Source organism: Tinamus guttatus, unplaced genomic scaffold (assembly GCF_059628265.1).
Source record: "Tinamus guttatus ecotype Peru unplaced genomic scaffold, ASM5962826v1 Tinamus_guttatus_pri_ptg000643l, whole genome shotgun sequence".
Lineage (NCBI taxonomy): Eukaryota > Metazoa > Chordata > Aves > Tinamiformes > Tinamidae > Tinamus > Tinamus guttatus.
Window position 1 is genome coordinate 752,517 of NW_028289177.1, and position 24,546 is coordinate 777,062.

The 24,546-nt window shown below is 71.0% G+C and overlaps 4 protein-coding genes across 5 annotated transcripts; 2 read left to right on the forward strand and 2 right to left on the reverse strand.

Annotated features, from left to right (window-relative positions):
* The first annotated feature begins 489 nt into the window (after window positions 1-489).
* ISYNA1 (inositol-3-phosphate synthase 1) lies at window positions 490-6,131 on the forward strand. 2 transcript variants are annotated; one of them, XM_088535698.1, is made up of 11 exons: window positions 490-532; window positions 1,699-1,823; window positions 1,895-2,056; window positions 2,135-2,264; window positions 2,348-2,541; window positions 2,625-2,774; window positions 2,842-3,057; window positions 3,127-3,291; window positions 3,360-3,473; window positions 3,554-3,771; window positions 5,911-6,131. In XM_088535698.1, the coding sequence occupies exons 2-11, from the start codon at window positions 1,710-1,712 to the stop codon at window positions 6,119-6,121; spliced, it is 1,674 nt and encodes a 557-aa protein (XP_088391824.1). In that variant the 5' UTR covers window positions 490-532; window positions 1,699-1,709; the 3' UTR covers window positions 6,122-6,131. The 2 variants fall into 2 exon arrangements, with proteins under 2 accessions (XP_088391824.1, XP_088391823.1); XM_088535697.1 differs by lacking the exon at window positions 490-532 and having other exon boundaries at window positions 1,672-1,823.
* A 1,239-nt stretch (window positions 6,132-7,370) lies between these two features.
* SSBP4 (single stranded DNA binding protein 4) lies at window positions 7,371-17,745 on the reverse strand. Its single transcript, XM_088535740.1, is given in 19 exon segments — window positions 7,371-7,400; window positions 7,623-7,721; window positions 7,808-7,836; window positions 8,655-8,733; window positions 9,037-9,107; window positions 9,193-9,247; window positions 9,330-9,365; window positions 9,441-9,486; window positions 9,599-9,666; window positions 9,761-9,831; window positions 9,945-10,005; window positions 10,121-10,180; window positions 10,266-10,349; window positions 11,176-11,265; window positions 15,020-15,060; window positions 15,063-15,103; window positions 15,770-15,831; window positions 15,962-16,034; window positions 17,620-17,745. Coding segments are annotated over 19 exon segments (1,152 nt in total). The 5' UTR covers window positions 17,676-17,745.
* Window positions 17,746-19,867: 2,122 nt separating this feature from the next.
* On the forward strand, window positions 19,868-21,526 carry LRRC25 (leucine rich repeat containing 25). Its single transcript, XM_088535758.1, has 2 exons — window positions 19,868-20,784; window positions 21,328-21,526. Exons 1-2 carry the CDS (start codon window positions 19,868-19,870, stop codon window positions 21,524-21,526), a joined length of 1,116 nt encoding a protein of 371 aa, XP_088391884.1.
* Window positions 21,527-23,200: 1,674 nt separating this feature from the next.
* GDF15 (growth differentiation factor 15) lies at window positions 23,201-24,136 on the reverse strand. Its single transcript, XM_088535759.1, has 2 exons — window positions 23,824-24,136; window positions 23,201-23,622 (listed from the first exon to the last, which is right to left on the reverse strand). Exons 1-2 carry the CDS (start codon window positions 24,125-24,127, stop codon window positions 23,201-23,203), a joined length of 726 nt encoding a protein of 241 aa, XP_088391885.1. The 5' UTR covers window positions 24,128-24,136.
* Between the last annotated feature and the right edge of the window lie 410 nt (window positions 24,137-24,546).

Sequence of the window (24,546 nt, forward strand, 5' to 3'; positions counted from 1 at the left end):
CATTGTCCCCCCGGCGCCCTGGGGACGCCACGTGCCCTCGTGGGTGCTGAGCGCTGGGTGCTGGCTCTGCTGCCCCTGCGTCCCCCCTGCCACGGTGGCCACAGGGTGACAGGGACCAGTGAAAGGTGCTGGCGGCTGTGGTGGCACCCGGGGGCTGCTGGTGTCTGCAGGGGCTGGGGGCCAGGATGCTGGTGGCTGTGGGGAGGCCAGCAAGGTGCTGGGGACACCGGGGCGCTGGGGACACAGCGGCCAGGCGGTGCCCGTGGCTCTGGTGGGCGCGAGTCCCCACGACGGGGCTGGGGGGCTGGGGACGGCGGCTGCCCGTGGCCGCGGTGGCACCGCAGGGTGACAAGGGCCGCGGCGGCACCGTGGGAAGCGGCGGCGCAGGAAGGCGGCGGCGGGGCCGTGAATGGCCGGAAGGCGGCGGCGGGTCCCCCCTCCCCGCTCCGCTCCGTCCCGTCCCGCTCCGTCCCCGGCGCCACTTCCCCTTCCCGGGTCAGAGTCGCCGCCGCTTCCCGTCCTGGCGCCGCCGGTAGGAGCCGCCGCGGCCGCTTCGCACCTGCCGGGGCCCCGACGGGGCGGGCGGCGCCGGGCGGGGGGGCCGGAGCTGCCCGGGGGGGGGGCGGCGGGGACGGTGCCCCGGGGTGGGGGGCGGGGGGGGCGGCGGGGCCGGTGCCCCCCGGGGTGGGGGGGGGGGGCACGTGCGGGCCCCGGGGGGGCGGCCGGAGGGGGGGGGGGGATGGAAAGTTTCGTGGTGGGCGGGGCCGGGGGCGGGGCCGGGGGCGGGGCCCCGCCGCGCATTAAGCGGCGGCGGCGGCGGCGAAGCCCGAGCCGCGATCGCAGCGCCCCGAGGGGCAGCACCGGCCCCCGGCGCCGCCGTCCCCGCCCGTCCCGCTCCCGACCCGGTCCCGTCCCGGTCCCGGTGAGTGTCCGCGCCGCGACCCGCTCCGGGGGCCCCGCAGGGCGGGAGGGGGCAGCGCGGCGGCCCCGGCCCGGCGGGCGCTGCAGCCCGCGGGGAGCGAGACCGTGTCCGGGAGTGGGGACAGCCCCGCTCCGTGTCCCCGTGTCCCCTGCGCCGCTGTCGGGTGTGGGGACAGCCCCGCTCCGTGTCCCTGTGTCCCCTGTGTTGCTGTTGGATGTGGGAACCCTGCTCACTGTGTCCCCGTGTCCCCTCTGTCGCTGTCGGGTGTGGGGACAGCCCTGCCCTGCTCCGTGTCCCCGTGTCCCCTCTGTCGCTGTTGGGTGTGGGGACAGCCCTGCCCATGGTGTTCCCGTGTCCCCGCGTCCCCTCTGCCGCTGTCGGGTGTGGGGACAGCCCTGCTCTCTGTGTCCTCTGGTGCCTCTGCCACCACTGGGCTCGGGGACAGCCCCGTGTCCCTATGTCCCCTCCGATGCTGCCGGCAGTAGGACAGCCCTGCTCCCCACGTCCCCTGTCCCTTCTGTGGCCAGCCCCAGGCTGCCCCTTAGGGGGAGGGGACAGCGGGGACAGCGCCGCAGCCCTTGGGGACACTCCCCCACTGCTTCACTGTGCCCCAGCACTGCTTTGGTCCCACTGCCAGGGCCACCCGGTGCCACCACGTCCCCAGGGCGCTCGCGGGAAGGGACCGCGGTGGCCGGGCCATCCCCGGCAGGGGCTGGCGGGGGGCCCAGCGTGCCCGGCGGCGCCCGCGCGGTGACACCCATTTCCTGCCATTGCAGCCTCGGGAACAATGGCCGAGCCGTTCGTGGTGGAGAGCCCCGACGTGGCCTACAGCAAGGACTTCATCGAGGCCAAGTACACGTACAGCACCGTACACGTCTGCAAGGAGGGCGGCCTCACCAAGGTAGCGCGCGGGCCGGGGCGCCGCGGCGGCGCCGGTGCCACCGCCCGGCCTCGCGCTCGCTCTGCCCGCAGGTGCGGCCCTGCTCGACCCGCTTCACCTTCCGCACCGCGCGGCACGTCCCCCGCCTGGGCGTCATGCTCGTGGGCTGGGGTGGCAACAACGGCACCACGGTGACGGCGGCCGTGCTGGCCAACCGGCTGGGGCTCTCCTGGATGACCAAGACCGGGCGCAAGGTGAGACGAGCGCACGGGGACGAGGTGCCACCCCGCGTCCCCGGGCCCTGGCCTTAGTCCCCGCGTCCCTCTCCGCAGAAAGCCAACTACTACGGCTCCCTGCTGCAAGCCTCCACCGTGTGCCTGGGCACCGGCCCCGGCGGCGACGTCTACGTGCCCTTCCGCGACCTGCTGCCCATGGTGCACCCCAACGACATCGTCTTCGATGGTGAGTTGGCCGTGGAGGCGGTCGGGGGGGACATCCTTGGGCCGGGAATTGGGCCAGCGTTCCCATGCCGTCCCCTCCCTCAGGCTGGGACATCTCCTCGCTGAACCTGGCCGAGGCGATGCGGCGTGCGGAGGTGCTCGACTGGCAGCTGCAGGAGCAGCTCTGGCCGCACATGGAGAAGCTGAAGCCGCGGGCGTCCATCTACATCCCCGAGTTCATTGCCGCCAACCAGGAGGAGCGGGCGGACAACGTGCTCCGCGGCTCCAAGGCTGAGCAGGTGCCGGGGGACAAGGGGACAGCGATGGTGCCCAGGGCTCCCCCTCCATCCCCGGTGCTGACGCAGCCTCTGTTTTATCCCAGGTGGAGCAGATCCGCCGGGATATCCGGGACTTCAAGGAGGCCAGCGGCGTGGACAAGGTCATCGTGCTGTGGACGGCCAACACGGAGCGCTTCTGCGACGTGGTGCCGGGGCTCAACGACACCGCCGAGAACCTGCTGCGGGCCGTGGAGGTGAGGGCGGGCGGCCGGGGGGCGCGGGGCCGCGGCGGGCGCCGCGCTGAGCCGCCCCGTCCCGCAGCGAGGCCTCGAGGTGTCCCCGTCCACGCTCTTCGCCGTGGCCAGCATCCTGGAGGGCTGCGCCTACATCAACGGCTCGCCGCAGAACACCTTCGTGCCGGGCGCCGTGGAGCTGGCCGCCCAGCGCCGCGTCTTCATCTGCGGCGACGACTTCAAGTCGGGCCAGACCAAGCTCAAGTCGGTGCTCGTGGATTTCCTGGTGGGCGCTGGACTCAAGGTACGTGGGGTGGCACCGCGGGCGGCGCGCGGGCCGGGAGCCGCGCGTGACCCCCCTGCCCTGCCCTAGGCCAAGTCCATCGTGAGCTACAACCACCTGGGCAACAACGACGGGAAGAACCTGTCGGCGCCGCAGCAGTTCCGCTCCAAGGAGATCTCCAAGAGCAACGTGGTGGATGACACGGTGCAGGCCAACCCTGTCCTGTACGGGCCCCAGGACAAGCCCGATCACTGCGTGAGTGGGGGGACGGCCTGGGGGGACGGCCGGGGGGTGGCCGGGCGCTGACGGGGCCTCGCTCGCAGGTGGTCATCAAGTACGTGCCCTACGTGGGCGACAGCAAGCGGGCGCTGGACGAGTACACGTCCGAGATCATGATGGGCGGCACCAACACCATCGTCATCCACAACACGTGCGAGGTGAGCGGGGCGCCCGCGTGGGGACGGCAGGGACGTTGCACAGGCGTAGCGGCTCAGCCCGGGCCCCTCGTGCCCCCCAGGACTCCCTGCTGGCCAGTCCCATCATCCTGGACCTGGCCATCCTCACGGAGCTGTGCCAGCGCATCACCTTCTGCACCGAGAGCGACCCCGACTTCCAGGGCTTCCACAGCGTCCTCTCCATCGTGGCGTTCCTGTGCAAGGCGCCGCTCGTGCCCGACGGCGCGCCCGTCGTCAACGCCCTCTTCCGCCAGCGCAGCTGCATCGAGAACATCCTGAGGTACCGGCCTTGCCCGCTGCCCTTCGCCCTGCCAGCTCCATGGGTATCCTGCCCGTCTCAGTGGATCCTGGTGTCCTGTGGGTCCTGGTGTCCTTCAGAGCTGGTGGCCCCGTGCCCAAGGACGCTCAGGGTGCTGGCGCACAACGCCTGGGGTGGCTAAAGCCAGCGGGTCCCAGAGGTGGCCGGTCCCCATACCTGAAGGTCATGGGTCTTAGTGCTCAGGGACCAGGGTGGCCAGTGCCACTGGGTCCCGGTGCCCAATACTGGTGGGACCCAATGCCCAATTTCCAGTGTGCTCAATGCCGGGGTGCCCAATGCCTGCGATGCCAGTGCCCAATGCCCACGGTTCCCCATGCCCAAAGGATCCCCAGTGTCCAGCACTGGTGGGTCTCAGCCCCCAACGTCCAGGGGATCTAACAGCAACGTGCGTGGGTGCCCCATACCCAAGGTCTGGGCTGTCCAAGACTTGTGGGTGTCCGTGCTCAATGCCCAAGGTGACCAACGCCAAGGGATCCTAATGCCCAATTTCTAGGGTGGCCAACGCCAATGGGTCCCAGGGCCCAAGCTCCAGGGTCCCCAATGCCAATGGGCCCCAATGCCCCATGTGCAGGGTTCCCAATGCCAATGGGCCCCAATGCCCCATGTGCAGGGTTCCCAATGCCAACGGGTCCCAGTGCCCCATGTGCAGGGTCCCCAATGCCAATGGGCCCCAATGCCCCATGTGCAGGGTCCCCAATGCCAACGAGTCCCAATGCCCCATGTGCAGAGTCCCCAATGCCAACGAGTCCCAATGCCCCATGTGCAGGGTCCCCAAAGCCAACAGGTCCCAGCGCCCCATGTGCAGGGTCCCCAATGCCAACGAGTCCCAATGCCCCATGTGCAGGGTCCCCAATGCCAACGGGTCCCAGCGCCCCATGTGCAGGGTCCCCAATGCCAACGGGTCCCAGCGCCCCATGTGCAGAGTCCCCAATGCCAACGAGTCCCAATGCCCCATGTGCAGGGTCCCCAATGCCAACAGGTCCCAGCGCCCCATGTGCAGGGTCCCCAATGCCAACGGGTCCCAATGCCCCATGTGCAGAGTCCCCAACGCCAACGGGTCCCAGTGCCCCATGTGCAGGGTCCCCAATGCCAACGAGTCCCAATGCCCCATGTGCAGGGTCCCCAATGCCAACGGGTCCCAGCGCCCCATGTGCAGGGTCCCCAATGCCAACGGGTCCCAGCGCCCCATGTGCAGAGTCCCCAATGCCAACGAGTCCCAATGCCCCATGTGCAGGGTCCCCAATGCCAACGGGTCCCAGCGCCCCATGTGCAGGGTCCCCAATGCCAACGGGTCCCAGCGCCCCATGTGCAGAGTCCCCAATGCCAACGGGTCCCAGTGCCCCATGTGCAGGGTCCCCAATGCCAACAGGTCCCAGCGCCCCATGTGCAGGGTCCCCAATGCCAACGGGTCCCAATGCCCCATGTGCAGAGTCCCCAACGCCAACGGGTCCCAGTGCCCCATGTGCAGGGTCCCCAATGCCAAGGGGTCCCAGCGCCCCATGTGCAGAGTCCCCAATGCCAACGGGTCCCAGTGCCCCATGTGCAGAGTCCCCAACGCCAAGGGGTCCCAGTGCCCCATGTGCAGGGTCCCCAATGCCAACGGGTCCCAATGCCCCATGTGCAGGGTCCCCAACGCCAACGGGTCCCAGTGCCCCATGTGCAGGGTCCCCAATGCCAAGGGGTCCCAGCGCCCCATGTGCAGAGTCCCCAGTGCCAACGGGTCCCAGTGCCCCATGTGCAGAGCCCCCAACGCCAACGGGTCCCAGTGCCCCATGTGCAGGGTCCCCAATGCCAAGGGGTCCCAGTGCCCCATGTGCAGGGTCCCCAATGCCAACGGGTCCCAGTGCCCCATGTGCAGAGTCCCCAACGCCAACGGGTCCCAGTGCCCCATGTGCAGGGTCCCCAATGCCAAGGGGTCCCAGTGCCCCATGTGCAGGGTCCCCAATGCCAACGGGTCCCAATGCCCCATGTGCAGAGTCGCCAACGGGTCCCAGTGCCCCATGTGCAGGGTCCCCAATGCCAAGGGGTCCCAGCGCCCAGGGCCCCATCCCCAGTGTGTCGCTGTGCCCCCCTGACCCCCGCCGTGTCCCCGTCCCGCAGGGCCTGCCTGGGGCTGCCCCCCCAGAACCACATGCTGCTGGAGCACAAGATGCAGCGCGCGGCGCCCAGCGCCAAGCGCGCCTGCCCCGCGGGCGCCGCCTGCCCCGTGGCGCCCAAGAAGGCGCCCGCGCAGCTCAACGGGCACCCCTGCGCGGGGGGCGCCCGCCACGGCCCCCCCCGGCCCCGGCTCCACGTCGACGGCGCCGACTAGACCCGCCCCCCCCTCCAGCTTCCGAACGAGGGGGGATGCGCAGGGATGGGGGGTGCAGGGGAGCCCCCCTCCCCAATCCCGCCGGGTGCATCCCGGCTCCGACCCGACACTGTGAAGCTCCAACGCAGCCGAGGAGAGACCCGGAGCGAGGGGTGGGGGGGGTGGGGTGGAAACAAGAGCCCAAACCGTCGGCTTCTGAAAAAAAAAATCAAATTACATTTATTGATGCAGGTTTTTCTGGGTTTTTTTTTGGATTTTTTTTCTTTTTTTTCTTTTTTCCCTTGTTTTGATAAGCAACGTGTGGCTCTGAGGAGTCTCCAGTAAAAGGCGGGGGTCCCTACGCGGCAGGACTACGCGGGGGCTGTACAGGGGGGCGCGCGGCGGGGGGGTCCTCCGGACAGAACGGGGCCGGCTCCTCGGTGGCAGCGTCGCCGCGGGGGCCGCTCGGGGACAGGAGGGTCACAGTGATGGCCGAGCACCCAGACGGGGCGGGGGGGCTGCAGCGCATGGGGGGGTTATGGCTTGGCCCCCCCTGCCCTAACGGGGCTGCATTGGGGCTATGGCTCTACGACCCCCCCCTACCTTTGATGTCCCCCAAGGATTTGGCAGGGCCAATTTGGGGGGGGGGGCAGCGATGGGACCTGCCTTGAGCCCCTGCCCAGCAGGGAGGGATTCGGGGGGGGCACTGGGAGAACTGGGGTTCAGAGTGGGGGGGGGGGGTCGAGTCCCCCCCAGGCTGTGAGCATCGGGGCGGGGCGGGGGGGGCACTGCTCATTAGCAGCAGAGCTAATTGCAAATGAGAGCACGTGCCCCCCCCCCCCCCCCCAGGGCAGGTTTGGGGGGGGGGGGCGGGTTGGCACCAGCCCCCCAAATAACCCCCCCCCCACGCTGCCCCCCCCCACCAACGTGGGGGGGCCGGGCCCTGCGGGGGGGCCAGGCCCGGGGGGGGGCCGCCATTGTGCGGCGCAGGGGGTGGCCCTGCCCGGGGCGCAGGGCGGGTGGCCGCTTCCGGGGGGGGGGGGGGGGGACGGTTCTTTTTCTTGGCGTTTCTTTGTTTTCTCTCATTTTTGCTCAGTGCCGGCTCCTTTTTGGGGGCAGTTCGTGTTTTTTTTTTTTTTCCCCCCCTCCCTGGCGTGTGTTTTAAATACAGAATGGGAACCGTTTTGGGGGGGGTGGGGCGGGGGCGTCGCGGGGGGGGCTCGGCGGGCGGCGGCGTCGCAGCCGGGGTCGCACGCTCATTGTCATGGGGTCACACGCTCATTGTCATGCTGGGCGAGTACTAGAGAGACCGGAGACACCACAGGGTTAGCGGCGGCGGGGGGGGCCGGGGGGTGGCGGCGGGGGGGGCTCACGCCTCCATGGGGCTCGGGCAGCGCGGGGGTCCCGGCGCCCCCGGCCGGCTCCTGCGCGGGGCCCCCCGGCCCCCCCGGGCCCCCCGCCCTCGCCGCCTGCCCGGGGGGGTGCCCGTGCCCCCCCCCGCCGCCGCCACGGCCGCCCTTACGCTGTCGCTTTGGAAGGGGGTTAGGAAATTGGCGCCCATGTCGCCGTCGTCCCGCGGCGTCCCCGGCGCCGCGCTCATGGCCATGGCGCCCGGCGAGCTCTGCGGGGACGAGAGGGCCGTGAGCGCCGCGGTGCCGCCGGCCGGGCCCCCCCCCCGGCTCCCCGCCGCGGGGCCACCCCGCTCACCTTCGGCAGCCCGTCCATGTCACCGGAGCCTGCAAGGACAAGCGGGGACGTCAGCGGCAGCCCCGCCTGGCGCCGGGATGGCGCAGGAGCGGGGACGCGGCACAGGGACGGTGGTGGCCCTGTGCGGTAGCCCTGTGCAGTGGCCCTATGCGGTGACCTGTGCAATGGCCCTGTGCGGTGGCCTGTGCGGTGGCCCCACGTGGTGGCCTTGCACGGTGGCCCTGCACAGTGGCCCCGCGCGGTGGCCCCGCGCAGTGGCCTTGCACAATGGCCCCGTGTGGTTGCCCTGCACAGTGGCCCTGTGTGGTGGCCTTGCACAGTGGCCCTGCGCGGTGGCCCTGTGCGGTGGCCCTGCACGGTGGCCCCGCGCGGTGGCCCTGTGCAGTGGCCCTATGCGGTGACCTGTGCAATGGCCCTGTGCGGTGACCTGTGCGGTGGCCCCACGTGGTGGCCTTGCACGGTGGCCTTGCACAGTGGCCCCGCGCGGTGGCCCTGCGCGGTGGCCCTGTGCGGTGGCCCCATGCGGTGGCCCTGCACGGTGGCTCTGCACGGTGGCCCTGCACGGTGGCCCTGTGCGGTGGCCCTGCACGGTCCCCGTCCGCCCGCAGATGGAGCTCTCGGACCGCAGGCCGCTGCCATCGCGCTCTGCCGGGTCCCTGGTCTCAGGGCCACCACGGCCAGGGCGACACCGGAGCACCCCGCTCGGAGGGCACCACTGCCACCACACGGGGTGTCCCCAGTGCGTCCCGCAGAGCCACCTGCTCGCTCATGGCTCCAGAAGGGACAGGGGGACAGGGAGGGGGTCCCGTGGCGGGGGGGGACGTCCCCGCCGGCCATCGCCACCCACCTAAGGATCCGTTCATGTGATGCGGCTCCATGGCGCTCATCCCGCCCAGGGGCCCCTCGGGGCCGGGCCCCATGGGGAACTGCAAGGCAAAGAGCGGGTGAGCGCGGCGAGGAGGGGACAGCGCGGGGACCCCCGGGGGACAGTGTGGGGACCCCCGGGGGGGACAGCGTGAGGACCCTCCGGGGGGGACAGCGTGGGGACCCCCGGGGGGACAGTGCAGGGACCCTCCAGGGGGGGGACAGCGCGGGGACCCCTGAGGGGACAGCGCGGGGACCTCCGGGGGAAACAGTGTAGGGGATCCCCCCGGGGGACAGCGCGGGGACCCCTGAGGGGACAGCGTACGGGATCCCCCCGGGGGGACAGCGCTGCCCCCGGCACTTACACTGGGGCGGCTGCCGCCGGGGCCGAGCGGCGTCATCATGGAGTAGATGTTGTCCCCGGAGCTGGTGGAGTCTGTGGGGGAGGACATGGGGGGGGGGTCAGCGTGGCCGGAGGGGGGGGGGCTCCCCCTCCCCAAACGCGTCCCCATCCCGCTCACCTCCGGGGCTCGGCATGAGGGGGGTGCCGGGGGGGCCGCCGGCGCCGGGGGGGCCCTGCCGGGGGGAGACAGGATCAGGAGGGGGTCACGGGGGGGGGTCAGCCCATGGTGCCCCCCCCCCCCATGGATACTCTCACCACGTAGCTCCCGGGGGACGAGGAGGAATAGGCGATCTGGGGGGGAGGGAAGGGGTTAGCGGGGGTGACATAGAGCCCCCCCCCGCCCCGTTCCCCCCCCCCAGCACTTACAGAGTTTGCACTAGGGCTGGGCCAGGGCCCCCGGACGCCTGGGCCCCTGCAAGAGAAGCGGTGGGAGGTGGGACGGGTCCTGCCCGCCCGTGTCCCCCCCCCAACCCTGGGGGTCCGGTGGTGTGGGGGGGTCACGGTGGGGCGGGGGGGGCACTTACATGTTCATGGCCGGCATGGCCGGGCCGGGCAGCGAGCCGGGGGGCGGCCGCATGCCGCTGCCATAGCTCTGCAAGGGAAAAGCCGGAGCTGTTGGGGGGGGACAGGGACAGGGACAGGACGTGGAGGTGCCCCCAACCCAGCGGGACCCCCCCCCAGCTCACCTGGGGCGCCATGGCGGCCATGGCGCGCGGCGGGGCCATCCGCGGCACCGGGCCCCCCATGCCGGGATGCCCTGCGGAGAGGGGAGCGCGGAGTGAGCGGGGCCGCCGGGACCCCCCGTTGGAGCGGGGCCGGGGGGGGTGTCACCGGGGCAGGGGGACACGGCAGGGGGTGGCCCCGACTCACCCTGCGCCCGCACGCCGGGGTCCATCGTGCTGGGCAGCAGCGCCGGGGAGCCCACGGGAGCCTGGGGGGACACGGACATCAAGGTGCTGCAGGACACCCCCCGGCACAGGGAAATCCCCCCCATCCGCCCCAAAAACAGTGTTTTTCCCCCTCTCCCCGTGCCAGCAGCATCTTACCTGGCTGGGCATCCGCAGCGAGGGCCGGGGGCCGCCCGGGTACCGCGGGGACATGAAGGGCTGCGGGAGAGAGCGGGGCCGGGGCTGAGCCCGCTGCGGGGACGGGGACACCGGGGACACTGGGGACACTGTGGGGGGGCCTTACCTGGCTGTGCGGCCCCATCATGGGGGCGCCGGGCGCGTGGGGCGGGGGCTGCGCGTGCGGCGAGGGCTGCGAGCCCGGCGGGCCCTGCGGGAGCAGCAAAGCGGGGGGTGACGGGGGCACGGGGCAACGACGGGGGGGGAAATGGGGCAGCGGCAGGGGGACACGGGGCAGCGACGGGGGGCACAGGGCAGTGATGAGGGGACACGGGGCAGCGACGGGGGGACACGGGGCAGCAATGGGGGGCACAGGGCAGCGATGGGGGACACGGGGCAGCGACGGGGGACACGGGGCAGCGACGGGGGGGGAAATGGGGCAGCGACAGGGGGACACGGGGCAGCGACAGGGGGACACGGGACAGCGACAGGGGGACACGGGACAGCGACGGGGGGACACGGGGCAGCAATGGGGGGGCACAGGGCAGTGATGGGGGGACACGGGGCAGCGACGGGGGACACGGGGCAGCGATGGGGGGCACAGGGCAGTGATGGGGGACACGGGGCAGCAATGGGGGGACACGGGGCAGCAATGGGGGGGCACAGGGCAGTGATGGGGGACACGGGGCAGCGATGGGGGGCACAGGGCAGTGATGGGGGGGCACGGGGCAGCGATGGGGGGGCCCTGCGTGCGCCCCCAGCCCGGGCAGCGCAACGGGGAGGCCTGCGGGGATGGGGCAGCGCACACGCGGGCAAGCAGCAGCGCGCGCACCCGAGCGGGTTTGCACACGCGCGTGCACACACGCACCCCCCCGGCCATGCACGAGGTGCCCCCGTGCTCACACGCACCCGCGCTGCACCGAACACGCGCATGCGGCAGCACCAAGCGTGCAAACGTGCACAGGAGCGTGCATGGGAGCGGGACGGGGTGCAGCGGGGCAGGTCCCATTCCGGAGCGCGCGGGCGGCTGGTCCTACCTGGAAGAAGGCGGGCGGGATGGGCCCCCCCGGCAGGGCCTCGCCGGGGGGCAGCGTCCCCATCACCGGGCTGGGCGCCGCGGCCGCGCTCTGCGGGAGAGGGACACTGAGCGCGCGGGGACGCGGCCCGGACAGGGTGACAGCGGCAGCAAATGTGGGGCTTGTTGCAAGAAATGAGACCTGACCCCGGCTTGGGCAGGGGGGGCACAGAGGGACATGGGGGACGGGGACATGGGGGACATGGGGACAGCGGGAGCAGGTGGCACCCGGCGCGACCTCCGCAGCTGCTCCGTGCTCGACCCCGCATCCCAGGGGCTCCCATGGAGGGGGGGAACGAAGCACACGGAGCCCCCCTGGCTCCGCTCCAGCCGCCCGTGTGCTCCCTGCGCGAGCAAGAGGGCAGCACGGGGAGAACCCCCGACTCCGCTCCGCTCCCGGGGCCGGGGGCGCCACGTTGGGGGGGTCTGGCTCAGCCCAGGGGCTCCCCGCTGCGGGGGGGGCGGGCAGGGGCCCTGGCCCCGCTCGTCTGCCGGCCCCGCTCCGAGGGGAGCTGTTAAACAGCAAGGAATGCGCTGGCTTTCCGGCCCGGCCCGCGCTGCCTCTGCCACAACTGGTTTCAATTTGGAGGGGAGGAGACGGGCGGGGGGAGGGACGCGCGGGCCCCTCCGAGCCCCGGACCCACGGCCAGGAGCGGGTCCTGCCCCGCGCTGGGGACGCCGGATGCGCAGGGGACGTCGTGGGTGACGCCGCTCGCGTGGGTCATCCCTGGCACATGGGTCACGCGTGGCACACGGGCCACGTCCAGCACCCGAGCCCCAGCGCTGCACAGTGACGCCCGGTGTGCAGGACACGTGTGGCCCTGGGTGACATCACGCACACGGGTCCCCAGGACGGTGCCCACGGGCTGTGCCCCCATTCGCAGCTCCCGGGGGTCTCCCCGGTGCTCGTGGGGCCGTGAAGCCCCCGTGCCCCCCCAGGCTCCTTTATCAGCGGGGGGGATCGCGCGGCCGGCGCAGCTGAACTCACTTTGCGCCCTGCACAACCATTTGCAAGACAATGGCGAGTCTGTGCCGCGGCCAAAACCAACAGCGCCGCGAGCGCCGCGCGCGGCCCCCCGCGCTCCTCCGGGAGCCTCCCGCCACCGCGGCCCCCCCGGGCTGCGGGGACCGGGGACAGCGCGGGGTCACCCCAGCCCTGCGGGGAGGGACCTGCAGCCCCACGGGGCCGGAGCGGGACCCCCCCCATCCCGCTGTGTCCCCCCCGCCGCCGCCTCCATCCCCAACATCCCGCTGTCATTCCCGGTCCAGTGATGCAGAGCAGGCGTTGCCATGGCAACAGGTGGGGGGGGGGTTGGGCAGCTCCTGCAGGAACTGGGAATGGGGGGGGGGGGGGCACAGGACCCCAACATGGAGGCGGCGGCGGGGGGGGGGACATCCTGGGCTGGTGGCTGCTGTCCCATGTCCCGTGGGATGCTCGGAGCGTCCCCACCTCCGTGCAGGATTCCCCATCCGGCAGCGGATCCCGGGGCAGCGGTGCCAGGCTGGATGCTGGGGAGCTCCGGGGTCCCCCGGCACGCGGCTTCGGCGGCAGCGCCATGGCAACAGGGCCAGAGCAGCCTCGCCGAGAGCCTCGGGAATTCCCGCATGGAAAAGGGCTCCGAGCGGCGCGAGGCCGGCGGGGGCTCCAGGCCGGTGCAGCCGCAGGGGCTGCTGCAGGAGAGCGCGCAGGGCGAGCGCGCCGGCTCCCGCGTGGCCGTCCCGCCGCGCCGGCTGCTCCCGCCGCACTCGGCAAACGCCAAGGGACGGGTGGCCCCAGGGCCCGGAGCGTGGCGGCGGATGGGGACGGACACAGGAGGGCTCACAGCATCCCACATCCTCCCCCATGGCATACCACATCCAACCCCATCCTGCATCCTGACACATCCTGCATCTTCCCATGGCATCCTGCATCCCACTGCATCCTGCTGTATCCCCCCCCCCCCACCATGGCATACCACATCCAACTGCATCCTGCATCCCAACACATCCTGCATCTTCCCAATGCATCCCGCAGCATCCCAATGCATCCCGCAGCATCCTGCATCCCGCCACATCCTACATCTTCCCATGGCATCCCGCTGCAGCCTCTGTGGCTCCCCAGAGTCAGGATCCACATCCCAGATTCCTCTCCGCCCATCCCGTTGCATCTCCAGCGGCCCCGGAACCCGTCTCGCTGTGTCCCCCGTGTCCTCGGCCACTCCAGGGCCAGGCAGCTGCGGTGACGGGGCGGCCGTCACAAGGACACCTGGCCCGTGACCACTCGTCACACGGATGCCTGGCCGCGCTGTTGACTCTGCACCAATGATTAACCCGGCAATAGGGCCCGTAGGGAGCTCAGGGGGGGCAACGTGCCCCAATGTCCCCCTGCCCAGTCCCATGGGGCCAGGGTGGCCTTGGGGGGGACCCCAGCGAAGCCACCGCGGGCCCCGGTGCCAGCCCTGGTGCGGCGCCCGGGGCCAGACGCAGCCGAGAAGTGGGAACATATTTGGTGGCTGCTGGCGGCCGCCGAGGCGGCTGCCGGGGGTTAATGCTCTCCAGATGTCCCCACACTGCCGGGGGGCCCCCGCGCTGAGAACGGGCGCTACTCATTACACACGCGCTGAGAACCCGCCCGCTCGCTACACATGTGCTAAGACCCTGCGCCGTTCACGGCACGTGCCGAGAACCCACACCGCTTGCTACACGAGTGCTGAGAACCCACCCATTTGCTACATCCATGCTGGGAACCCACGCCGCTCACACACGCGTGCTAAGAACCCTCGCGCTCACTCCATATGTGCTGAGAACCTGCCCGCTCACTGCACGCGTGCTGAGACCCCACGCTGCTCGCTACGTGTGTGCCGAGACCCTGCGTACTCGCTGTAGGTGCGCTGAGAACCTGCCTGCTAGTTACAAAAGCGCTGAGACCCCCACGCTGCTCGCTACGTGTGTGCTGAGACCCCACATCACTCGCTACACATGCGCTGAGACCCCACACCACTCACTACACGTGTGGTGAGACCCCACGCCACTCACTACATACATGCTGAGACCCCACGCCGCTCACTACGTGCACGCTGAGACCCCACGCCGCTCGCTACACACACGCTGAGACCCCACGCCGCTCGCTATATGTGTGCCGAGGCCTCACACCGCTCACTACGTGTGTGCTGAGACCGCACATTACTTGCTACACATGCGCCGAGACTCCATGCCACTCGCTACATGTGCGCTGAGACATGCCGCTCGCTACGCGTGTGCTGAGACCCTACACCGCTCACTACATACACACTGAGACCCCACACCACTTGCTACATGCGCGCTGAGACCCCATGCCTCTCACTACGCGTGTGCTGACACTCCATGCCGCTCGCTACACGCGCGCTGAGACCCCACACCGCTCGCTACACATGTGCTGACACCCCACGCCGCTCACTATGTGTGTGCTGAGACCCCACGCCGCTCACTACGTGTGCGCTGAGACCCCACGCCGCTCACTACACGCACTCCCCATGCAGCCACGAGCGCCAGCCCGTCCGCACAGGAGGCTGGAGCGGGGAGGCCGGGAGCAGCGCGGCCCCGGCTCGCTCGGGTCACGGCGCCGCGCGCTCCCTGCTCCCGCCCCGCGGGATGCACCGGGCCGGAGCTGCCGGGATAAGGGGGGATGGACGGGGATGTTCCCGCAGGGCCGCGCTGGGGTCCGTGGATGGCGGGGGACAGCGCGGGGCCCCCAGGGATTAACCCCCCCGCCCCGCCGCGCTGTGTAAAATAGGTCACGGCGCCGCGGAGCGCGTTAACCCGCGCGGCGCCGGCGCGGCCCCACTCACGTAGTCGTGGAAGGCCTTGGCCTCGCTCGGGGGCTCGCAGGCTCGCGGCGGTCGGGCGCCGCGCAGTAGAGGTCCCAGAAGACGCTGTGGGGACAAAGGGACCGTCACGGACTGGGGGGGGGTTGGCGCCTCCCCAGCATCCCCCCCCCTCCCCGCCGCATGGCAGGCTGAGCCCTGCCGCGCTCGTGACACCTGCACACGGCCCCTTCCCCGGCCGCGGCCCCGGGGCCTCCCGCCGGCTCCGTGTTTTCCCTGGAAACGGTTGCTACGAACATCAGCTGGAGCCCGACGCGGATTCCTGGGACTTGACATCAGGCAGCAGCATCCCGGGCTGGGGGGGGGGCCAGGGATGCACCCCCCCCTCCATCCCTCCCCCCGCCCCAGCCTGGTCCCTGGGGATTTCCCAGCGGAGCGCGGGACGCTCCGGGGTGCGGCGGTCCCGGCGGGATCATGGCAGGGACAGGGACAACGCGGCGGCTCCCGGCTGCTTCCCAGAAACGGGACAACACGTGGGGGCTCCCTGCCGAGGGGGCCGGATCCGGGATCCCCGCGGTGGCTCCTTGGCTCCAGCGCTGGGGGGGAGGTGGGAGCCCCCGCGCGCCACCCCCCCCGACTCCGGCTGACTTTTCGGGGCCGCCCAAATTGGATCCATATGGAGCAGCCGGGCTTGGCGGGGCCCGGCCAGGGCGGCCGGGACGTATCCGGGAAGCGGGATGGGGGCAGCGGCTCCCGCGAGTCCCCGGCACTCACCACCACCACGAGTGCAGGAAGCCCGGGGGCTCTCCCAGCGTGATGTTCTTCTCCCATCGGATCTGCGGGGCAGAAAAGCAAAAAGGGGGGGTTATCTCCACCCTGATTTCCCGACTGGGAAGCTTCATGGGGGGCAAGTGGGATCCGGCAGCTCCGCCGGGAGCCCCCGGGGAGGCCGTCGCCCGCTCTCACCTCGGACAGGAAGGTCTGCGCCGACTTCTGGGCGCCCACGTGCAGCAGGTACTCGTAGACGTAGAGCGCGAGCCTGGGGGCGGGCGGGCGTCAGCGCGGGCACGGGGCCGGGCACGGAGCCCCCCGCGTCCCCGCTGCCGCCCCCGGCCCCTCGTGTCCCCACGGAGGCTGCAGGGCCCAGCAGCAGCGCAGGGCATCCCCATGGGCTGCCCCGTGCCAGCCCCCGCTGCCCCCGGCCCTCCAGTGCCCACGAGCTCCGTTATCCACAGAATCCCGAGCGCTTTTAATGGCCTCGGAGGGTGTGGGATAACCCGGGATAACCGGGGGTCTTGGCACCTCCCCGGTGCCAGGAGGCTCCAGCCGGCCGTGGCAGGACCATCCGGCGGGCATGGAGCCGCCCCACAGCACATGGATCCCCCGAGCATCCGTGTGCCGCGAAGGGTAACTGGGCCCGGGGACGACGCTAGGACTCCAGTTACAGGTGGATGCTGCCTGGAATAAAACGGGAGAACAAGGTCTCCACGGCTCCTGCGGCTGACGAGCCCGGACAAAAGGCTGGAGCCGTCTGGCATCCTCCAGCTCCGCTCCGTCTCCCGGGGCCGCCGGCTCCGGTGCGGCTGCCTGGCATCCAGCCTCATCCCGGCAGGAGTGGCTCATCCCGCGGGGCCTGGGCAGGAGCTGCCCTTTCCTCCATTCCCGGAGGCGCCCCAGGAGCTCCAGAGCAGCACCCTGGGGGTGAAGGATGTGGCGTCCCAGCCGGGACACCCGGATTTGATGCTGCACAGGCTAAAAGGAGCCGGAGAGGGGGGCGGCCGATGACCGCAGAGCGGAGCCGGGGGTGCTCCAAGGCCCCGCTGTTCCCTGTGTCCCGACGCGGGCGGCTCGGCGGGATGAGTCACGCCAGGGCAGCGGCAGGCTGGGCATCCCGCACGCATCCTGAGTGCATCCCGCACGCATCCCGCACGCATCCTGAGTGCATCCCGCACGCATCCTGAGTGCATCCCGCATGCACCCTGTGTGTATCCCACATGCATCCCGCACGCATCCTGAGTGCATCCCGCACGCATCCCACCGGGCAGCAGGACTGCAAGGTGCTGCACGGGGGGGATGAAGCCCCCTGTTCTGGGCCGCCCCGGGGAGTGGAGCGTGGGGACGGACAGACGGACCCTCCAGAGAGGCCGCTCTGTGGACCCAGCGCCCCGAAAGCACCTGCAGGGTCACCCCGGGCGGGGGCTGGCGCCATCCCTGTCCCGCGGCTCCCAGCACCGTGTCCCGGGGAGCTGCAGCGGCCCCCGGGGCGCCCCGAGGTGATGCCGGGAGGGGAGCCGCGGGGAGCGGACACGGCTCGGCCAGACGGAGCGGCCCGCGGGGACGGGGCGGGCGGCCACAGGACGGTTCCGCCGGTCGCGGCTGCACGGGGGTAACCGGGGCCGGGGGGACAACGCGGGCCCGCAGCCGTCGGGGCGGCCCCGCTCGCAATCGGGCACCGACCCGCGGCGCGACCGGGCACCGACGGGGCGGAGCCGCCGCCTCCCACCCGCCCCCCCGGCGGCTCCGCCAACTCCGCCCGCCCGGGCAAACTTCCGCGCGCCCCCCCGCGCCGTCCCCCGTTATCCGCCGCGCTCCATCCCGTGCCCGGCGCCCGGTGCCGCACTCACTTCTCGCGGGCCTGGCCGTCGGAGGGCACGCCGGAGCCCTTGCCCTTGCCGTACATGCTGGGGCGCGGCGCGGGGGCCACCACCACCTGTCACGGCGCCGGCATCGCGGCACCGGCACCGGCACCGACACCGGCCCCGGCAGCGGCTGCGGCTGCGGCCGCGCGCGCCCGCGCGGGGGGGGAGCTTGAAACCGCCGCGCGGGGCCGGGGGTCCCCGACGCCGCCGCGCGCGCGCGCGCGCCCGCCCCCCCCCCCCCCCCGCGCCGGCTGTTCCAGGAACGGCGCCGCCTCCCCCGCCCCCCCGCCCGCCGCGCTGCTGCTCTTAAAAGGGCGATGGCGGCGCGGGTGGAGGGGGCCCCGCGCGGGGAGATGGTAGCGGGGGGGGCGCGGGGAGGGAGGGGGGGGGGCGCTGATGTGCGGGGGGGCTGGGGGGGCGGGCAGGGACAGGGACACGGCGGGAGGGGAGGGAGGCTGGCGCGGGGACAAAGGATGCGAGGACACACACGAGGGACACCGGGGCAGACAAGGGGATGCAAAAGTAGGGGGGCAAAAGGCAAAACTGGGGGGCAAAAGGCATGGAGAGGACGGGGACAGGGATAGAGCACAGGGGGCATGGATGTAGGGGGAGGGAGAGACTCGGTGATTTGGGTCACGGGAACAGACAGGGGACACCGCTATGGGGGACATGGGCAGGGGGACATCGGTGCTGCACAGGCCTGTGTGCACTCCTGTGCAGCTCTGCACAGACGTGCGCACATGCACACACACACACACACACACACATAGTCATGCACGCATGCACACATACGCACATGCATGCGCACAGATGCACAAGCCTGCATGTGCATGCACATATGTGCGTGTTAATACACACACACCTTGCATGGAGACCACGACCAGAGCCTCGGGGTGCAGGAGACCCCCGGGACGCCCCGCGGGTGCCTCCACGAGGGGCCTCGTCCTGCCCGCGGTGCCGTCCCCGCTGCAGCCGGGGTGCACAGCGACCCCCCCGCCGAGAATAAAGCGTGTGAGCGAGTTACTGCCAGAGACCGAGCGCCCTGCGGGCTCCGGAGCGCCGTGGTGGGGAGGGGGGACGGTCTGCGGTGGCGCCCCGACGCCGGGGTGAGGGGCGCGCGTGGGGCCCCGGCAGCGCCGGGTCCCCGCTCGCCGCGGCCTCGAGCCGCCGGTTGGCGGCGGGGGGGCAGCGGATGGCGGCAAGAGCGGCGCCGTGACCCAAAAAAGCCGCCACGGAGCCGCCCGCGCCGGCCCCAGCCCCGGCCCGCCCCGACGGCGCCCGCGGGGCCCCGCGCGCTGCTCCGCTTCCCGCCCGCGGGGAGCTGGAAACAGCCGCACACGGGAGCGGGCACGCGCGTGTGCATGCAGGAGCACGCGCGTGTGCATGCAGGAGCACGCGTGTGTGCATGCAGCAGCGCACTGTGTGCATGCATGCAGGCTGGAGCGCACGTGTGCAAGGGAGCGCACACATGTGCGTGCATGCAGGAGTGCTTGTGTGCATGCAGCTGCACATGCGTGCAGGGATGGGCGCATGTAGCACATGCGGGTGCATGCATGGCGCTGCGGTGCGTGCACGTGCGCACGCATGCGGCAGGGTTCATGAATGCGTCCGTGCGCATCCAGGCACGCAGGAGTGTGCGGCGGTGGAAGCAATGCCTGCACGTGTGCTGCCGTGCAGCCCCCTGCACCACATGCTGTCCCTGCAGTGTCCCAAAGGGGAGAACATCCCCTGAGGTGGCCAAGGAGGGAGCAGTGGTGGCCGGGGTCACTTGCTAACAGACCGCTCGGTGCTTCCCTCACCGGCCTGCAGATGTCATTGGTGCCATCCATGTGTCGAGCTGTCCCCAGTGCTCGAGGCCACGCGCCAGCCCCGGCCAAAACTCGGTCATCTGGGGCCTTGGGGGCTGCTGGGACCAGCTGGGTGTCATTGTCCCGCCAGGATGGGGACCCTAAGGGTGGGTGCAGGAGGGGGTGTCCCTGCTGTGGCCCCCATGCTCCGACCCGTCCCCCACGGAGCCTCGGGGTCTCACTAAGCCTCATGTGCGGCTCAGGCCCTGGACACTGGAGCCACTGCCCGCCCAGGCACCCCCAGCTGTGGGGACAGCCAAATTGAAACCGGGGGCCGCAGTGACCGCGTTCCCGGCCCCCTCCCGCCCCGGCTACGCCCCGGCACCGCAGGGATCCGCCTGTTCCTCTTCCCACCGGCACAGACGCGGCCGGAGCAGCGCGGGGCCATGGGGCGCCCGGCCGCCCCGCCGCTGCTGCTGCTATTGCTGCTGCTCTGCGCTGCCACCGCCGGCCCTGCCACCGCCGGCACTGCCACCTCCACCCGCAGCGGCACCGCGGCCCCTCCAGCGTCCTGCTTCAACATCCCGCCGGGCAATGACACCGTCTTGGACCTGACCAACCGCACGTCCTCCTGCCCCGAGCTCGACTGGGCGCCCTTCGCCACGCGGCGCGTCGTGCGCCTGGCCCACAACGGCATCGCGGCGCTGGCGGCGGCGGCCCGCGCCGGCGAGGCCCTCGAGCTGCTCGACCTGTCGCACAACGGGCTGCGGCGGCTGCCGGCCGCCTTCCTGAGCCGGGCGCCGCGGCTGCGCGAGCTCTTCCTGCAGCGCAACGAGCTGCTCGAGCTGCCGCCCGGCTTCTTCTCGGGCGCGCCGGCGCTGCAGACCCTGCGCCTGGACGGCAACCCGCTGCGCGCGCTGCCCGCGCTGCCCGCCGGCCTGCGCCGGCTGCGGCTGCCGTGCCGCTGCGCGCTGCTGCGCGCCTGCGCCTGCCGCGCGCCCAACTGCACGGCGCCCGCCTGCCTCTGCCGCGCCGACGGCGCCGACACGGACCGCAACGGCACCGAGTTCCAGCGGCTGCACTGCGGCGGCGGCGGCGTCGCGGGCGCCGTGGGCGCCGGGGTGGCCGCGGCGCTGCTGGTGCTGGCGGCGGTGGCCGGCGCCGCGGTGCTGCGGAGGCGGCGTCGCGCCGCGGTGTCGGGCTCCCGGGCCAAGCGGGACCCCGCGGGCGCCACGGCGCAGCCCCGGTACATGAGCCGCGCGGCCGAGCCCCCCGGCGCCTGCGCGGCGCCCGACTACGAGAACGTCTTCGTGAGCCCCGCGGGCGCCGCACCGCGGCCCAGCTGGACGCCGGCGCAGGGCAGGTGCGTGATGCGCTGGGGCGCCGTGTCCCGTCCCGTCCTGTGCCAGCCCTTCCCACCCCACGCCATCCTCTGCTGTGCCTTGTTGTCCCGTCCTGTGCTGGTTCCACTGCTTCCCTGCCCATCCTGTGCCATCCCGTCCTGTGCCAGGCTGTCCCATCTCATGCTGTGAAGTCTCATTGCATCCCAGCGTGTGCCATGCCATCCAACCCAACCCATCCCATCCCATCCCATCCAACCCATCCTATCCAACCCATCCCATCCCATCCCATCCAACCGAACCCATCCCATCTAACCCAACCCATCCCATCGCATCCAACCCATCCCATCCAACCCAACCCATCCCATCCCATCCAACCTATCCCATCCCATCCATTCATCATCCATCCATCCCACCCCACCCATCCAATTCCAACCATCCAACCCATCCAATTCTATCCATCCCATCCAATTCTATCCATCCATCCCACCACATCCACCCCCAGACCAGACTTGGGACGCTTTCCCGGGCACTTTCCCACCATCCTCATCCCACGTGCTCTGCAGGTCCGGAGCGGTGTCCATGCAGGCACCAGGACCCCACATGTCCCATGTGTCCCACGACGCCCCCAGCCCGCAGACGCCACCAGACGACGACGACTATTTCCTGGAGAGCGAGGGCAGCGGCGGGGAGCAGCCCATCTACGTCAACGCGCCGGGCCCCGGCGGCGGCGACGACGACATCTACATCGTGCCCGACAAGTGAGGGGCGCCCAGCCATTCCGCAGCAAACAGGGCAATTTTTTTTTTTTTCCCTTTTTTAATTTTTTGCAATTAAAGCAAAAGCCCGTTGCACTTCCTGCCTGCTGGGGAGAAGCTCGGGCACTTCCCACCCCGAGCAAGGGCCGCTTCTGCCCGGGCTTTCCCTGCACGTGGCCGCCCCGCACCACGGGGCTCCTTCCGACCCGGCTCCGGGGCTGCGGCCGGCCGGCGCTTCCTGCCGGGGGCTCCGTGGAGGCCGGGCCCCCGCCGGCCCCGGCTGCCGGTTTCCTCTTCCCCTTCTGGTGCAACAGCCCCGCGGCCGCCGCGGTCCCGACGGGCAACAGTGGGGTGGGGGAGTCCTTCCCCAGGCTACATCCGTGCATCCCTTCCCAAGCTGCATCTGTGCATCCCTTCCCAAGCTGCATCTGAGCATCCCTTCTCAACAAGCTGTATCCATGTATCCCTTCCCAAGCTGTATCTATGCATCCCTTCCAAGCTGCATCCCTCCCAAGCTGTATCTGTGCATCCCTTCCCAAGCTGCATCCGTGCATCCCTTCCCAAGCTGTGTCCGTGTATTCCTTCCCAAGCTCTATCCATGCATCCCTTCCCAAGCTGCATCCCTTCCCAAGCTGTATCCCTGCATTCCTTCCCAAGCTGTATCCGTGCATCCCTTCCCGAGCTGCATCCCTTCCCAAGCTGCATCCCTTCCCAAGCTCTATCCATGCATCCCTTCCCGCACATGGTCCGTGTGTCAGTCCCCAGGCCGCGTTGGCTGCCCTGGCACGTGCAGGGTGGCAGCGCCTGGCAGAGCCGCCTTCGTTATCTCCTCGTGACACCCAGGGTGTGATAAAGGCACGGGAAACCCGGAGGAGCAGCAGGACCGGGAGGTGCCGGGCGCGTTCCCGGATCCCGCGGGGCTCCCTGGTGTCCCCAGAGGCTCCCGACACCGGTGTCCCCAGGGCAGAGCTCCCCGCCGGGCACATCCACGGGCCACGTTCCTGCTCCCGGCCGGCCCCAGGAGCCGCTCGGTCATCCCGGCCAGAGACACCTGGAGCTCGGGAGCTTCCCAGCTCGCCGGCCCCAGGGTCAGGGCTGAGCTTGGAGCAGAACCGAGGCCAGCGGCGGCTCAAAGGTCCCTGGGCCAAGTGCCTGGGCATTACTCAGCGCCCGGCCGAGTGCCAGGGCCTCCGGAACGCTCGGCTGGAGCAGCCTGGCCCACCGAGGAACCCCATTCCCAGCGCCCCATAACTCCCAAGGACTGACACAACAATCAGTTTTATAGAAATATATAAAATACAAACGGAAAATAACAACACTCCCATTCCCAACGAGGTGTTTTCCCAGCCATAAAATACAATAAATTAGCAAATAAATAAGAGGACTGCATAAATAAGTGTCTAGCGGAGAGGTGACGGACTGCCAGGCAGGCTGAGGCCACCGGTCCCGCGCAGCGGCGGCTCTCCCGGGTGGGAAGACCAGACCCCACCCGGGCAATAAAATAAAAATAATGGGGGGGGGAAGAGAGAATAAAAATAACAAGGGGCGAAGAAGTCCCTGCTTCCTGCGGAGGGTTCCTTGCATGCCAGGGAGGGCTCCCTGCATCCCGTAGCGGCATTTTCTGCATCCCAGGGAGGGTTCCCTGCATCCTGCAGAGGGTTTTTTGGCGCGGCGGCACCCGTCAGGCGCAGTGGCACTTGGTGACCAGCATGTCCTCGAAGACGGTGGAGACGAGGCGGCCCTGGGCGTCGTAGTGCATGAGCACCATGGGCTCGTAGGCGGCGGGCACGCAGCAGGGCGCCGGGGCGCCGCGGGCCAGCGCGTGCACGCGCGCCTGCACCTGCGCGTGCATGCTCGCCGCCCTGTAGTTGTGCGGGCAGGAGCCCTGGCAGAAGCGCATGTAGTAGCTCTTGGGGGCCACCACCCAGTCGGCCCAGCCGATGTCCTGGAAGGAGACCTTGAGCGAGCGCAGGCAGCACTTGCCCTCGCTCTTGCCGCACTCCTCCTCCAGCCCCCGCGCTCGGCGCCGGCGGCGCCGCTCCCGCCACGGACGGGGGACGCGGGACTCCCAGGTGCCGCGGGGGGGGTCCGGGTGTCGCTGCGCTGCGGGGACAAGGGGGGGTGAGAGGTGACGCGAGGTGACGCGGAGCCCCCCGCCACCCATCGCGCATCCCCCTCCGGGGCCGCTTCCCGCCGCCCTGGGCACAAATCCCGGCAGCTCCGAGCGGAAACTCCTCCCTCCGCCGCTGTTCATGCCCGGTCATGTCCCCGGTGCGCGCGGCTCTCGGCCGCCCCTCCGCTCACCTGCTGTTGGTGGCCAGGACGCGGCACCCTCCGTGCGGCTCCGGTTGCGCGCGGCCTCGGCCACGCTCCGCTCGTAGCGCCGCAGCGCGCGCCGCAGCGCGGCCGGCCCCGGCACGCGGCGCCCCGCGGGGACAGCATCCCTGCGCGGACGGGCCCGGAGCGGCCGCTGGACATCCCGGAGCTGGGATGAGGGCTCCGGGCTCGCCGCCGGCGGCTGCGGCTCCGCGTCCGTCAGCAGCAGCAGCAGCAGCAGCAGCAGCAGGAGGCAGGCGGCGGCGCAGCCGTCCCGCAGCGCGCCGGGCATCGCGGCGTTGCCCAAGAGCCGCTTGCGCAAAGGCCCCGCGTGCCGCTCCTTATCGACGCCGGCTGCGCTCTGAGCGGAGGTGCCCAGAGCTGGATTTATAGGAGCAGGACTTTGCCCGCCCTCTGCCCCCCCCACTCCGTCCCCATCCTGTCCCATCCCAGCCCATCCCGGACACACACGAAAGCGGCTTGTGGGCGACACCGATGTAAACAGTTGGCAGGACCCGTGTGGGCGCTGAGGTGGAGGGGACGCGGGGGACATCCTGGACCTGCTCCGGTGGGATCGTTGCAGTCGGGGGGGATGCTGAGTGTTTTGCATGACAGCATCGTCCCCAAGGTGCCACGGAACTGGGAGACACTGGGATGCAGCCCCTGGCTCCTTCCCATGGCAGCACGCGGGGGATGCATGGGGGACACATT